Source organism: Heloderma suspectum, chromosome 14 (assembly GCF_057233095.1).
Source record: "Heloderma suspectum isolate Gila_16-S chromosome 14, 16-S_ref, whole genome shotgun sequence".
Taxonomy (NCBI): Eukaryota; Metazoa; Chordata; class Lepidosauria; order Squamata; family Helodermatidae; genus Heloderma; species Heloderma suspectum.
Window position 1 is genome coordinate 7,983,406 of NC_139471.1, and position 16,743 is coordinate 8,000,148.

At 41.9% G+C, this 16,743-nt stretch overlaps 1 protein-coding gene across 3 annotated transcripts in view; it reads right to left on the bottom strand.

The window, feature by feature from the left end:
* RALGPS1 (Ral GEF with PH domain and SH3 binding motif 1) overlaps positions 1-16,743 on the bottom strand; it is a 310,289-nt gene that overhangs the window by 70,661 nt on the left and 222,885 nt on the right. For all 3 annotated transcript variants that reach the window (XM_084821508.1, XM_084821507.1, XM_084821506.1), the window contains exons 10-11: positions 12,182-12,319; positions 4,836-4,929 (exon numbers count right to left, since the gene is read on the bottom strand). In XM_084821508.1, coding sequence (XP_084677634.1) covers positions 4,836-4,929; positions 12,182-12,319 — 232 coding nt within the window. The remainder of the gene's footprint in view (positions 1-4,835; positions 4,930-12,181; positions 12,320-16,743) is intronic.

A 16,743-nucleotide genomic window follows, 5' to 3' on the forward strand; every position in this document is an offset into this window, starting at 1 on the left:
TGAGATTGTTATGTTAAATTCTGTTCCATTATCATATATATCTATTAATATTTTATATACATTGGACAATGATCCTTTCTGTATGTTCAAGCTCAATAACTTCTCAAAAGAAGTATGAGGTCTAAAGGAAAAGGCTATCAATGGCTACTAGTCCTAATGGCTAAATGCTACCTCCAGTACAAGAGGCAGTGACCCCAGTAGCTGGGAAACATGGGTGGGAGGGTGCTGTTGTGCTCGTGTCCTGCTTGTGGGTTCCTGGTCAACAGCTGGTTGGCCATTGTGTGAACAGAATGCTAGACTAGATGGACCTTTGGTCTGATCCTGCATGGCTCTTCTTATGTTCTTATGTAGCCATGTCTATTCCCCTAATTGCTTCTTGAATATGACTTCTAATTTGCAATTATTGGAAAAAGGGAAGGCACAGATTAACATTTCTATCTGCCAGATGGGCATATGAGAAAGTAACTCCCTGGGAAATATAATATTTGAATTTTTCCAACCTGCTTGCAAACTACACAGTGTAGTCCCCCAGTTCTCTTGCTGTCTTAAACCCCAAACCCAAAAAAATTCCAAATTCATTTAACTCATTTTTGAGAATTCTAGCTGATCTTATAGGGCCTTGCAGCAAAAACACAGTATTATCTGCACATAGCATTGTTTACATTCATACTGATTTAGAGTAGAGCCTTTTATGCCCCCTTCTTGTCTCACCTGTTGAGCCAAGATTTCAGTACATAAATTAAAAAGTAATGGTGACAATGGGCATCCTTGTCTAAGACCTCTTTGTAGTATTATTATAGGTGTCATTGTATTATTTTATCAGAATCCTAGCAACTGCTGCTGTGTAAATAAACTGAGTCAGATAACATGGGTTTTACAAATCAAAATCACCTGAGGGCATTATCTATAAATCTCAGTTCAATGGAATCAAATGCTTTTTCAGCATCTACAAAGTACAATGATGTTGGCTGTTTTGTACTTGGTATATGAACCATCAAATTTATTATTTTCCGAGTGTTCCAAGCAGGTTGCCTCCCCTTCATAAAGCCTGTTTGGTCCTCTGTTATATAATCTCCCCAAAATGAATTTACTCTGTTGGCCATTCTTGTTGTCATCAATTTATAATAAGGATACTGGTCTGTAAGAGTCTGGTTTCTCAGTGTTTTTTCCTTGCTTATAGATCATAATTATATGTACTTCATTCTAAGTGTTGGCATCATTTTTCTCAATAATGCCTCATTAAATATTTTAACCAGTCTTGGGGTTAGAAAATCACCAAAGTTTTGATTGAATTCCCCAATAATCCTATCTGGCCCTGGTGCTTTACCAATATTAATATTTTAATTGCAGATTTAACCTGTTCAATTGAGATTCTGGCCTCTAATTGTTCCTGATGTTCCTATTAAGCCTAGTTACATATGTACTATCTAAATAATTATATTTATTTATTTTGCTTCAGAGAGATTATTAGATTTATATAGGCTCTCATAGAAGAGCACAAACACACTGGTAATTTCTTGGTTTGTACATACTCTGTCACCATGTGGCTTTTGCATACAGCTTATCTTCTGTTTATCTTTTTTATCCTTCTAGAGATTTGAGTACTTCCCTGGCTTGCTACCATATTCAAATATTCTTTGTTTTAGTAAAATGCTGCTTTAGCAGCTGAGTAGGCAATCCATTAATCTTAGTTTATCATTTGCTGTGTCAATCCTCTGATAACTGCTTTCTGCACCTGTATTTTTATGCTCTGTTTCTGCTTCTTGAATTTCTTTCAAAATGATATTACAGTTTCTATGGTGCTCTTTCTTCTGGCATATTCCTGCTGTAATAAATTGCCCTCTTACCAAGCTTTAAATACATCCTAAACTAATAAAGCATCTGTCACAGATGGATCATCAATTTTTTAAAAAATCTTTAATACCTTCTTTCATTTAATCTATAAAACCTCTATTTTTAAGAGCAGTATGTTTAATTTCCATTTAAGATCTTTTTTCTTGAAAAGCTGTATTGCACATTTCATGGGTGCATGATCTGCATAGACCCATGAGCCTATTTCAACCTCCGCTATTATACTCAATAATAGTGGGGTCATATGATCTGTCCTGGGATATGTTCTATGTCTACAAGAATAGAATGTATAATCTTTTTGCCCTACATGATAATGTCTCCATGCATCTGTTAAAGCTTAATTGTGAAACCAATCTCGGGGAAAAAAGAGGTACTTTTATATAACTGTTATGCTTTGTTGTAGTCTCCAGAACTTGGTTAAAAATGGCATTAGGATCTCCTGCTAAGGTTACCTTGCTTTCCATCCAATGATTAAGCTGTAAAATTAAATGTCTATAGAATTGTGTTTGTTCTGAATCTGGTACGTATATATAACCTAAAGTTAACTTTATAGTCCCCATCCAATGTTTCTTTAAGAAAAAATATAACACCTCTCAGGATCTTTCAGTTCTATACTTATAACAAGAGGAAGTTGTTTCCTATAGGCAATCATGACTCCTTTTTGTTTTGGTAGAGGCAGATACATGATAAATAATTCCATTCAACATTGTCTTAAAACGTTTTTCATGTTCTGCTTTTAAGTGTGTTTCTTGAAAAAAGCATATATCTGGATTGTCCTTATCCAAGGTCCTTTTTATTCTCCTCCATTTGTAAGGACTATTAAAATCATTTATTTTATTGATTTTTTTTTACTTTATTCACTGTTGTTGTTTTTTTAAAAAATTCATCTATCTATATGTAGATACAAAGGGAAAAAGAAAAAGAACTATAACAAGAAAAAAGCCCAATTTTTTCTATTAGCTCTGTTAGAGTTCCTGCGCTTTTTCAATGGTTTCCCTACTTTATATGTAAATGTCAGAGAGGCCCTCCTGGCCATCAATATTATTCAGTTCTTCAGCCACCACTTCCTCCTCATTGCTATTTAATTCCACTGTCCTCAATACAATTATTTCATGTCTATAAATAATTATTAACTGAAAAGGGAATCCCCACTTGAATGCAATACCGTCTTTGTTTAATTGCCATGTGATGACTTTCATCTCCTTTCTTCGTTTTAATGTAAGAGGTCATATGTCAGCAAGATAGATATCTCCATTTCCTCCCTCTGCGGAGATCAAAAAGCTTCCATAACTGTATTCTATGATTCCAAATCTATAAACTTGATCAACACATCCCTGGGGACTTTATTCTTTTTTGCAAAACCACTATTAATTTAATCTACCTTTAGCTCCCTTCTTGAGTCCTCTACGGCAGAGGTTATTTCGCCTAATCTTATTATCTATTTCCTCCACGGTTCCAAATATCTTATCAAGAGATTTCTGCTTTCCAAAATCATTTTCCAGCAGTCTAAATGCCAGTGTAATTTCCTCAGTGCTCCTATCTACTTCCTTCTGCCTATGTTCTTCTTAGCTATCTCCTTAACCTATCTCCTGCAACTCCCCATTCTTTCTGTCGATATCCTCTAATTTCTGTTCCAGAGCTGTTAATCTATTATCAATTCTTTTTTCTACTTCCCCTATGGTTGAGATAAATTCCTTTTTGAAAATTCTTAATTCTGATTCAATTTTCTGAATTCTGAGAAAAATACACTCCGAGTATCTCCAATAGTCAGTAATTGGTCTTTGTCTATCACAGCAATATGATTTTTGGATTGTTGCCATCTTATGGCTGTCAAAATCATATGTTATATTTGTTCATAATCCAAGCTCATCCTATATTGCTATCTCATTAATTCAAATGTTTAGCATTTACAAGCATTATGAATACTACAGCTAAGGACCCCCTCAAAACCATTCATCTATAAGTTCACCCATAAACTTAATAAGAAGTAGAGTTGATAGACTCTAGGGCACTTATTCATTAATCAAAATACTATACATTGTTACAAAATCCTTCCATATAGCCTTAAATTATGAATTTCTGTTTGCAATTATATGCAGGCTTCCCTGGCTGGGCTTGCCTGTGACACAGTCTGGGTGGAAATTACAAATTACATGTTCACTGGTTGACCTTTGGCCAGTCATTCTGTTTCAGTATAACCTACTTTACAAGGTTTTTATGGGGATAACATGGGATGAACACAAATGCTGGTCTTAGCTCTTTGGAGGAAGGGTATGATATATATGTAATATATAAGAATCAGATGAAGAATCCATCAAGATTCAAAACAATCTTGATAATCTGGAATATTAGGCCAAAACCAACATGATAAAATTCAAGAGATCAATGTCAAGTCCTGCATTTTAGGTCGAAAAAATTCTCTTCTCTTCTCCCGCTCCATTACGTTGAAGGAGGGAGCAGAGCCCTCACAAACGCATCTGGATTAGCTCTGGAATCTCCAGCAATAAGATGTTTTGGGAGCTGCTGACACCTGCTCCCTATCCCCCAGTCCTCTGGCTAATGCCACCATAAGATAAACTATTTACAACACTAATAGCCACTTACATCTCTAATGAGACATGACTACAAAAATGCCACACTATGTAAAAAGTGGTCTTCTGAATCCAGTCTGTATGTCTCATCCACAAGGTGTTCTTCAGTTTAAGAGCATGGAACTGCAATGCAATAAAACAGCAAGCATGCTTATCTGATTTTTATTTTAAATCTTTATAAAATGGTCTTATTTTGGAAATGAGGTTAAATCTTACAGACAAGATCCATCTGGGGTTTCACTCATACCCTTGACAATATAATCACTGTTCAAATCTGCTTTTATTTTACATACTTATGCCCCTGCCAGGAGTAGTTAAGTATTTTATTTAAATTTACAGCTAGGCCAACTTTTCCAAGAAGTGAACTGGGGCAAAGGAAGGGATGGTACTTACTTGTAGTTGTCGTCTTCCACAAATTTTTGAAGCTCTTCAATGTACCGGACAGACTTTAAGTATTTTTGCACATGGGGTAGTGTTATAAGGTGATCTGTATTAAAAAATAGTGCATATAAATCCCAAAACTGACAAGAAGAAAAGCAGTTCCTTCTGTGTTCCAACCACATGCTTCAAACTTTCCTTCCTTCCACTGTCTATTCTGAAATGTAACCCCAATATTTTCCCCCAAGGAGAAAAAGGTTAGGTTAGCCTAAGAATCTGATTTTATTGAGCACTGCATAAGAATGTTAAGTTCAAGTCTGAGCTTGGCTCACATTACGTATAGTCAAGACACGTTCTATGATGCAGATCTCTCAATACACTTCTTTTTAGTGTGAAAGTCAGGATGAATAGATCATGGCTGGGTGAGGAGATAATGGAAGGAAAAGGAAAATTTGAATTTACTGTAAATGTCCATTCTCAGCACTGAGGCAGTCTATAGGTTTGCGAGGCGCCTCCTTTTCGCTGGCAGACAGGGCTCTAGCAAGAAATTACACCAAGGGGAGGGGTTTCCCCTCAGATCCCAGACAAAGCCTGGAGCGTGGAAGAAAATCCCTTAGCCCTAACAACTGAAAAGTGTATTTAAAAACACACAAGAAAGCCATTTGGCAGTATAAGTGCACTAACTGGTACACAATGAAGAAAGAGAATCATTAAGAGATCCCATTGGATGCAAAATATTTAAGCTGGATGCTGACAATTCAGACATCTAAAAAGAAAGCAGAGGCTACTGGCTCATGATTCTGCCTCTGATTCATATCAGGTTCATATTCTCAGTCACATGCTCTCTCTCTCTCTTTAAATATGGATGGGAAGAGTGCCTCACCCCAGAACCAGTGAATATAAATTTACTGAAAATTCAAATGTTCCTTTCTCCAGTGGTTCCGGGGCGGGGCAATCTATACGTTTGGGATGTAGGAAAGCAGTACAGCACCAGGGTGGGATTATATTCTCTCATATGCTAGATACAACTTTTCAGAGGACAAATTGACCAAAAGCTGCCTCAGAGAAGGCAAATGTAGTGATGCGACAGTGCCTACTGTATGATCAGGTCTGCAGATTTCTGTCTTATATGCTAATTCAACTGGAAAGTAAGTTCCTATAATCTGTGGAAGGTGCAGAACTGTTCAGGGAACAGTTCTGCCTTTCAGTGGGACATGACCCTGGGTGGGATAAGTCAGACTAAGGTCTCCTATCCAAGTAGCCACACAAATCCCAGGACTTGAAGAAGATTGTCCAGTTGATATGAACAAGATCTAGACTTTCTAGAACCTTGAGGAAACTGAGGGCTCTTAACATCCACATAGTACCCTTGTTCCTCCTATGAAAGAGGGATTTACGCAGAAAGAAGGCAAGACCTTCTCCTGAGATCTATAGAACAAGTTAATACTGGAATTAAGTGCAGTATATGTGGAGGATGTGTAAAAATAAGTATTTTCCTGTTGAGAACCAAGATGAGAACTACGGTCGACATCTAGCACTTTGAGGAACCCATGCTGAGCTTATTTATGAACTCAGTGCTGACTGAATGAGTTCAGTTTTTAGATTCACACTTTACCCACATCAATCTCCATTGAATGGATAATCAGTTTGTGGATCCTGAGTGGGAATAGCTGAATAAGGTGGCTTTTGCAAGAATCTACTCTGGCTCATTGAAGGCATATATGATAAAACAGTTTACTGAAGTAATCTCATTCTACTATGTGGAATGCCTGGAAGGGTAGTAAGGTGCACCACCACTTAGATGATCACCTTGCAGACCTGCGGTTGGAGAATGAAAGATTTCATGCCTCTATAATGAATATAGACCTTGCAGGCCTGCTGCCCAAATGGGTGGGAAATATTAGTCCCTTGCTATTATCCTGGAAGGCCCCGAACATTAACGTGGTAGCCTTCAAGGCCAGCTAGCTGATGCTTTCTTTGACATGTCAGGCCACCCTGGCTCCTGAACCAGGATGTTTTGCAAAAATGGTAGATATCAAGCCTACAGAAGACACTCTGTGGCTCTCTTATGGCTATCCCTATGCCAAATCTGGCTGGGAACAGACAACCACATAGTGATACACAAACATCCTCAGTTACCTAACTCTGTAGGTGTGTTTGTTTTGAAATTTCAAGCTGAAAGGCAGAATGACCATCTGAAAACAACCATGTGGAATGCAGCCCAATAACTCGTGTCAGAAGACCATCATGCCTACCAGCTGACCTGGCATTATAAACTCTCCATGTGTTGTGCTGGATGTTGCCATTCTATGCTAAAGTTCATCAGGCTAGAAGAAAATTATTTTCTCAAAACCACTCCGAATGCTCCATGCCAAGTAGGCATCTGTACACAGATCTCTCCAGTAAATACACCATTCATCAAGTCATACACACTCTTTGCAGGAATCAAGTTTCAGGCTAGACTGGGGAGTAGAGTGGTGATTTGCCACACAGCCAGTAACCAATTCTTCAACCAGAAGGTTTGGTTGTTGTTTGGTGTGTGGTGGTGGAGATGGTAGGTATTACCAGAAAGTTGGAAATGGTGACTAATTTCCATATTTCAAGTTCTAAGGTCTTACTAATTTTACTCCAAATCTTATCAAACTTGTCTCCTCAGGTACAAGTTCTGGGTTTGAGAGCATGTCACTCTCTGAGGAGAAATGGGCAGAAAGTTTCTCAGAGACTGCTTTGCCAACTTTCCTTTGGTCAGATCTATATTCGGTCTAAAATTCAGGAATTCTCTAGGCTCCTGAATTGTCCACTACTTCCCAGTACATTAATGCACAAAAAGGCCGATCTTCAGAGGAGGAAGATATTGCCCAATCCTATTAGTGGGCTGAATTGTACACAAATATCTTCTATAAAAAGAGCCTACTTCCAACATGGGCTTCAGCTCCCGGGTGGCTGATCTCTCAGAGAGAGGGGGATGGCAGCTGAGATGGGAAGGGAGCCTGGGAGCCACCATCCCGCTCCATTTTGTCTCATCTTAAAGGCCAGCCCTCACAGTGATGCCAGTTGGCCCCTGTTGTTGGTCAGTCGTTCAGTCGTGTCTGACTCTTCGTGACCCCATGGACCATAGCATGCCAGGCCTTCCTGTCCTCCGCTCTCTCCTGGAGCGTGCTCAAGTCCATATTCATTGTATCGGTGATGCTCTCTAGCCATCTCATCCTCTGCCGTCCCCTTCTCCTTTTGCCTTCAGTCTTTCCCAGCATCAGGGTCTTTTCCAGAGAGTTTTCTCTTCGCATTAGGTGGCCAAAATATTTGAGCTTCAGCTTCAGTATCTGTCCTTCCAATGAGCACTCAGGGCTGATTTCCTTTAGGATGGACTGATATGACCTCCTTGCAGGCCAGGGGACTCGTAAGAGTCTTCTCCAGCACCACAGTTCAAAAGCATCAATTCTTCGGCGCTCAGCCTTCCTTATAGTCCAGCTCTCACAGCCATACGTTGCTACTGGGAAAACCATAGTTTTGATTAGACGGACCTTTGTTGGCAAGGTGATGTCTCTGCTTCTTACTTTGCTGTCTAGGTTTGCCATAGCTTTCCTCCCAAGGAGCAAGCGTCTTTTAATGTCATGGCTACAGTCACCGTCTGCGGCGATCTTGGAGTCCAAGAAAATAAAATCTGTCACTGCTTCCATTTCTTCCCCTTTTATATGCCAGGAAGTGATGGGGCCAGATGCCATGATCTTAGTTTTTTAATGTTGAGTTTCAAACCAGCTTTTGCACTCTCCTCTTTCACCCTCAACAAGAGGCTCTTGAGATCCTCTTTGCTTTCTGCCATTAGGGTGGTATCATCTGCATATCTGAGGTTGTTGATAATTCTCCTGGCAAACTTAATTCCGACTTGTGATTCATCCAACTCGGCGTTTCTCATGATGTACTCTGCATATAAGTTAAATAAGCAGGGCGACAATATGCAGCCTTGTCATACTCCTTTCCCAATTTTGAACCAATCGGTTGTTCCATGTCTGGTTCTTACTGTTGCTTCTTGACCCTCATACAGGTTTCTCAGGAGACAGGTAAGGTGGTCTGGTACCCCCATCTCTTTAAGGATTTGCCACAGTTTGTTGTGATCCACACAATCAAAGGCTTTAGCGTAGTCAATGAAGCAGAAATAGACGTTTTTCTGGAATTCTCTTGCTTTCTCCATGATCCAGCGAATGTTGGTGATTTGATCTCTAGTTCCTCTGTCTCTTCGAAACCCAGCTTGTACTTCCGGTAGTTCTCGGTTCGCATACTGCTGAAGCCTAGCTTGTAGGATTTTGAGCATCACCTTGCTGGCATGTGAAATGAGCGCAATTGTATGGTAGTTTGCACACTATTTGGTGTTGCCCTTCTTTGGAATTGGAATGTAAACTGACCTTTTCCAGTCTTCTGGCCACTGTTGGAGTGTTCCAAATTTGTTGGCATATTGAGTGCAGCACTTTAACAGCATCATCTTTTAGGATTTTAAATAGCTCGGCTGGAATACTGTCATCTCCGCTAGCTTTGTTGTTACTAATGCTTCCTAAGGCCCACTTGACTTCACTCTTGAGGATGTCCAGCTCAGGTTCAGTGACCGCACTATCATGGCTATCAGGGACATTAAGATCTTTCCTGTATAGTTCTTCTGTGTATTCTTTCCACCTCTTCTTAATCTCATCTGCTTCTGTTAGGTTCCTGCCTTCTTTGTCCTTTATCATGCCCGTCTTTGCACAAAACGTTCCCTTGATATCTCCGATTTTCTTGAAGAGATCTCTAGTCTTTCCCATTCTGTTGTTTCCTTCGATTTCTTTGCATTGTTCATTTAAAAAGGCCTTCTTGTCTCTCCTTGCTATTCTCAGGAAATCTGCATTCGGTTGGACAGATCTTCCCCTTTCTCCCTTGCTTTTCGCTTCCCTTCTTTCCTCAGCTACTTGTAAAGCCTCATCAGACAGCCACTTTGCTTTCTTGCATTTCTTTTTCTTTGGGATGGATTTGGTTGCTGCCTCCTGAACAATGTTACGGACCTCCGTCCATAGTTCCTCAGGCACTCTGTCTATCAGGTCTAATCCCTGAAATCTATTCCTCACCTCCACTGTATATTCATAAGGGATATGATTTAGGTCATATGTTCCCTACGTTCTTCAATTTAAGCCGAAATTTTGCAAGAAGCAGCTCATGATCTGAGCCACAGTCAGCTCCAGAGGGGCTCATCTTCCGGCGTCATATCTTTTAGCCTTGTGATACGTTCCATGGGGTTTTCTTGGCAAGAATACTGGAGTGGGTTGTCATTTCCTTCTCCAGTGGACCACATTTTGTCAGAACTCTGCCATGACCTGTCCATCTTGGGTGGCCCTGCACAGCATAGCTTATGGCTTCACTGAGTTACGTAAGCCCCTTCGCCACAACAAGGCAGTGCAATCCAGCGCCTCATAAGAAGGGAAGATGTAGCTGCTTTTTCAGGAGAGGATGGAGACAGTGTAGCCCTTCCTTTCCATTCTATTCTTAACTGAACTGCTGGGCTGCAGTGCAAACCCTTGTCTTTTGTCACACTTCATCCCTGTGCATCATGATGGGGAGGAGAGGGGACGGAAGAGGAAGCTGCTTCTTTCAGCAGAATATGGAGAGAGAGCTGCCTTTCCACTCCATATAATGCTGCAGTGGGGTTTCAGGGGTGTTCTGCAGCTTTCTTCCACGAAAGGAGAGACATCAGCTTCTTAGGAAGAAAAGCAGCTGCTCATTCTAGATGTAAGCCCAACGGAGGCCCACAGCCCCTCATTACAGTTAATTCCAAAAGCCATCTTAAGCACCACCACAAGCGGCAGCCACTTCTTCCTTCATACTCCATGAGGAGGCAGAGGGCACCTTCTCCAAATATCAACCTTCCAATCACCAACAACACTGTTTTATCACACTTAATAGGCCTCAGTGCCACCGTTAGGTTCTTTCCACATCTGCAAGTGGAGGGAGAGGTGTTGCTACTCAGGGGAGGAAAGACTGACAGGAGCCATCCTCTTCCCATGTGCCTGCTCTGCCTCACTGAGGGGAAAAATGACAGGCCAGAGCAGCCTCTCCTGGCAACATTCCTGAGGAGAAAAATGGCAGAAAAACAGGAGAGGCCCCAGGGACGTCATTTACAGCACCTTCACTGCTTTCTTGGCATCCATGGGCTGTAGTTCCGATGGGTGTCATTTTATGGCTGCTGCAAGCCAATGAACCAGAAGTGGAGTGCTGGCCCCAAACTGTGACTTAGGAGAGTGATCACTGTTGCTTGCCTCTTCAGCAACGTTCACATTGGCATCCACCTGCTGTAAGGTGCTGTGGAAGGCCTTGGGGTATAGCTATGTGACACGCAGGGTGGTGGGTGACTGTGGTCAAGCAACCGCCTTGTCTCTCTCCCAACCAGATCAGGTGGTGGGGAGGTGACAGAAATATGCAGCCCAAATAGCGCGATCACCAGCATCTTTTGGTTTGGCACGGGCTTCTTTCCTGCTCTGCATGAGAACAGGAGAAGCGAAGCTGAGGAAGCTGTGCCAGGAGTAGAAGGCCATCTCTCCTCAGGAACACTCTTCTCTCCTCAGTGGCACTCTTTTCCTCAGACTTGGGAGGCTGGAGCACCACCAAGAATGGCCCAAGCCCATTTCTGAAAGAGTGGATCCATCCCACAAATTAATAAGCTGGTTTAGTACAATTCAAATAGTGTCAGAAGGGTTCAACCATAAACCATACCAGAAGACTGCTGCCTGCTAGACAAACAGAACTGGGCTGGGAGCTGAGGAGAAGACCCTCCCCTTGGTGTCGGTTCTTGCTGAAGCCCTGTCTGCCAACCAGGAGGAGGTGCTTCTCAACTGTATAAACTGCCTCATCCTGGAACTACTAGAGAAAGGACCAAATTCAGAAATCAGAGTAAAACACAAGCTCATGGGTGGCAGTCAACATCTGAAATGGAATTTTGACCATTAAAAAGAAAATTAAAACTGGAAGAGTATACCGCAGTACAATATATATTTAAGGATGCCTGCTAAGGTAAGGTGGGCCAGGAAAAACAAAACATAACAATTTGGCATTGAAACCGAAATTACACAAAAGGTGAAAACTAAGGGGGCAATCCTATGCATGTTTGAACTGAAAGAAGTCCTACAACTCTCAGCATGTCCCAGCCAGCCATGCTGGCTGGGGAATACTGGGAGTTGTAGGACTATTTTTCTGTTTAAACATGCATAGGATTGTGCCCTAAATTGTTTAGTAGCACAAAGCTTCCTAATTTACATGATCCCTTAAGGTCCATCTTGGTATGAGATAGACATGAGCTACTAATTTCCTATATTAACAAAATATTGATGAAGAGGAAAACTACCAACCGTAGCTACAGGAGACTTGCAAATCAGCAATTATTCGGAGGATATTGTTCATTTGATTGGATCTTTGTTCATTCTCCATGATGCTGCATGAAGCAGGATATGCTGAATCAATGTAGATTAAATCCAACAGATAAATCCCTGAAATTAAAAGGAGATTAAATCCTGTATTTGAGAAATATACAAGCAAATTCAGTTGCAATGAACAGAACAGTCAGGAACCACTGGCAATCCATTAGAAGAATCTCACTCAAAAATAATATGAGGGCTGAGTGGCTTCAAAGAAAAGGCTCACACGGTTCTCATCCTACTTGGCACACAGCACCCTCTTTTCTCATTCAGTCACTGAAAGCTGGGCATGATCAGGATTGCACACTACTCTTGGCCTAATTTTGTATCCCACTGCACCAGTATATTTTCTTATGTGTCCTTTAGATCCAAGGAACAGGATTGGATAAGAAAAGGAAAAGACATATGCTTGGTTAGTATACTTCAAGCTGGTACAGACATTTATTTTATTCTATTTTATTGTTCTTATTATATTATTACATTTATATCCCACTGCAAGGAACCCAAGGCTGCTTACATGGTCCTCCTCCTCTCCATTTTATCCTCACTACAACCCTGTGAGGTAGGTTAGTCTAAGCATCAGTGGACTGGCTCAAAGCCACCCAGTGAGCTTCACAGCTGACTGGGGACTCGAACCCAGATCTCCCAAGACCCAGACCAACACACTAACCATTACAACACACTGGCTCAGAAATAATGCTGGGAATCTCTTAACCATGAGAATGGAAGCGGTATCAGGCTTGAGCTCTCCCTCTCCAGCATGAATTCCCCCAATGGTGGTGGGAATCAAAGGGTGAGGGGGCTGAGGACCACTAATCCCTTCCCACTCCTGATTCCCTGCTTTACTTGCAAATTGCAGCACAACAATATTGCGCTGGGTGCTGCTGCACTGTGGCTACAGACCAGGAGGATGAGGAAGGAACTCCCGGCTGGCAGCTTTGTATGCTCGCAGAACGCTTCCTGGAGGGCTCGCACGTCCGTGAACTGACCAAAACAAAAGCTCCTTAGCTTAGATCCCAGCCTGAGCTAGCCAACAGGAGATGACCTTTCCTTTACAAATGAGAGGGTGATCCTGAGGGGGGCCTCCTGGAGGACCAGCACTACTGAATTGGCTGTGGCTCGAATCAGACACCATGTGGGCGGGTGGGCTGGCTGCTGCTGCTTCTGAGTAGTCTCAGCGCCAGCCATGTTTCTTTCTTCTAGGACAGTGTGCTGCGCTAATGGTTGGTTCCTTCCTTCTGTGCATGTGTGTGTGTTTGGTGGGGGGGGGGGCAGACAAGCAGGCAGGCACCTCAATGCATGAGAAAATCCAGATTTAAAAGGTAGATAACTTTTTGTTGTTGCTGCTGTTTGATGCTGCCTCTCCTAGCTCACATCTAGCAGGGAAAGAGAGAGGGATGGGTAGCCAACAGCTACACAATCTGGTGAATTTGCCTCGCCCTCCCCTTCCCCGATTCTTAATTGATTCCTAAAGTCCCTCATTCCTTCGTTGCTGTCCCCCACTTCTTGAAAAAAGGCTGCTCCCCTCTTGAATGCTGGAATAAGAAACAACTCAATTTTGGAGGAAGTCAACATTCTTTTCTCCCCTGCTCCTGCCACCCCCACTGTTTTGTTCTGTATTCCATTCACTGTTCCTCTGTGGGAACTCAACTTGAAGATCTTCATAAACTGCAACACAGTTTGGCACCCCACTTCTCTACCCCTTTGGAAAGAAACACCTTTATCATTATCACACTCCCAAATATGTGTGAATACAGTTGCAACCTCAGAGCACAATCCTAGCACATGTTAGGTAGAAAAATGGTCCTGTCTAAACATGCATAGAATTGTGCCTTTACTCCCTTTTGGGGAGTCTTTTACTTTTTTCTAGTTTAAGAAATCTGGTGTAGTTGCTTGGGCAATTTTTTTTTTTAAAGACTCCTTTCAGTTGGTTGGGCTGGCAATTCTTTTTGTTTCATTTGTAAAAAATCTTGCTGGCAATGGAATTTAGTTGCTTTTTAAAAATTTGTCAGTGGTTGGGGGAATATTTTTTAGCCTAGTAAAAATCTATTCTGGTTGGCAATGCTAACAGATTTTTTTTTCAGTTGTAAAAAATTTGCTGGTGGTTGGATTCTGTGCCATGGCTGGAGCACGGGATGGTGGCGGTGGTAGTGATCCGTGTGTGGTTCTGGTTTTGTGTACATGTGCATGCTCTGTTTGTGTGTTGTCACTGGGATGAGCAGATTTCTCCCTGGAGTGAGTGAATTCCTGCATGAAGTGAGTGTGGGCTGTGTGGATTGCTGTCTTGAGTGTGTGGCTGTGTGGCTTATCATCATCGTCGTCATCATCACCACTACGATTACATGCAAAGCGGTAGATTTTGGATGCGCTGAGAACTGGCTGCTAGGTTCCAAAGCTCAGAGAATATCATTGTCATTATTTTGTGTGTTATTGTGGATTCCCTTGCATTGTTTTGCATGAACGATCTTAAAGTCACTTGATTTCCTGTGCAATGGGGGTTGTTGCTGGAGCAGGAGAATGTCCAAAGTAGTACTTTTGTGTGGATTCTTCCCTTCCCACCCCCGCTTTGCGCTCATGATCTTAAAAGTTTAAGTGCCTCAGATTCTCCTTTCTGTGGAATGGATTTCTGACTGCTATGGATTCAAAAGTCTGCTCCACTTCTAGGAACCCTTTGGCTCCGCCTCTGGTGAACCTGCCATTTGCCCAACCAGTCCCAGTGGGCAACAGCTGGCACTGAATTCCCCCCACCATTCCCTTGGTAGCCTTAAAGATGGTTAAACGTATCTGAACTGATACAAACTTTGGCATTTAGCCAGTGTTTGGGGCTGTTTTGCAAGTCCCACTAACATTTAACATGGTGAGCACCAGTGCGTATGTAACAATGCATCTTGGTTAATGCTGACAAAGAAAGGTGAAGGGAATTCAAACTGGAAAAGCATGTGGGGAAAACAGGAGCCCACAACCAGCTACCAACCACATCACTACGGTGAACAGATTGGCAGTGTTACATCTGGGGTGGCCCAGAGAGTACTGAAGCAAAACAAATGAAACAAAACAAGCTGATCTATCCATGTGTTCTTCTCACAGTATGGTTTCTCTGCTTAATTCAGTTTTAAACCTCCTTCATTTTGGAAGTGAATTAGTAGTGATTATGGGGTTTGTATACTTCCCCTAATAATGTCCTATCACCAACCTAAAACAAATCTCCATTGAATTCTTCTTCCCTTTTCACAACCAGAATGTTCTTCACTGCTATAATCATAGTTTGTTTCTTGGCATCATCTCAGAACAACCACTCAGTAATTCAGAACAATTCTTATTGTTTGCAGGTCTTGCTTTGTACAAAATACAACCGTTAATGATCATGCTGAGATGGCAGTTTTCTCTCTCTTCTGTGCTAGCAGAGACATTTATTAAGTTCATGACTCAACAGGAGGAGCCACAATTTTATGGGGGAAAGAATTAGTCATATGTGGAGTCCTGCTACATGACAAGCATGTTATTATTTTTATACAAGAGGTATCCAAAAGTCCCCCTTCATGGATCACTGCCTTGTTGTGGCGAAGGGGCTTACGTAACTCAGTGAAGCCATAAGCTATGTCGTCAGGTCATGGTGGAGAGTTCTGACAAAACGTGGTCCACTGTAGAAGGAAATGGCAACCTACTCCAGTATTCTTGCCAAGAAAACCCCACAGAACGTATCACAGGGCTAAAAGATATGATGCCGGAAGATGAGCCCCTCAGGTCGGAAGGTGTCCAATATACTACTGGGGAAGAGCAGAGGGAATTTCCAAGTAGCGCCAGAAAGAGTGAAGCAGCTGGGCCAAAGCCGAAAGGACACTCAGCTGTGGATGTGTCTGGTGGTGAAAAGAAAGTCTGATGCTGTAAAGAACAATATTGTTTAGGAACCTGGAACGTAAGATCAATGAATCAAGGTAAGCTGGAGGTGGTCAAACATGAGATGGCAAGACTGAACATCGACATCTTGGGAATCAGCAAACTAAAATGGACAAGCATGGGCGAATTTAATTCAGGTGACTATCATATCTACTACTGTGGGCAAGAATCCCTTAGAAGAAATGGAGTAGCACTCATAGTCAATAAAAGGGTAGGAAAAGCAGTACTGGGGTACAATCTCAAAAACGATAGAATGATCTCAGTAGGAATCCAAGGCAAACCATTCAACATCACAGTAATTCAAGTCTATGCCCCAACCACTGAGGCCGAAGAAGCTGAGGTTGATGGGTTCTATGAAGACCTACAACACCTTCTAGAACTAACACCAAAAAAATATGTCCTCTTCATCATAGGGGATTGGAATGCTAAAGTAGGAAGTCAAGAAATCACCGGGATAACAGGCAGGCATGGCCTTGGTGTACAAAATGAAGCAGGACAAAGGCTAATAGAGTTTTGCCAAGAGAACACGCTGATCATAGCAAACACTCTTTTCCATGGTTCTGTTCTAGGAAGTGGTGCTCCCAGGCATTTGACAGCAA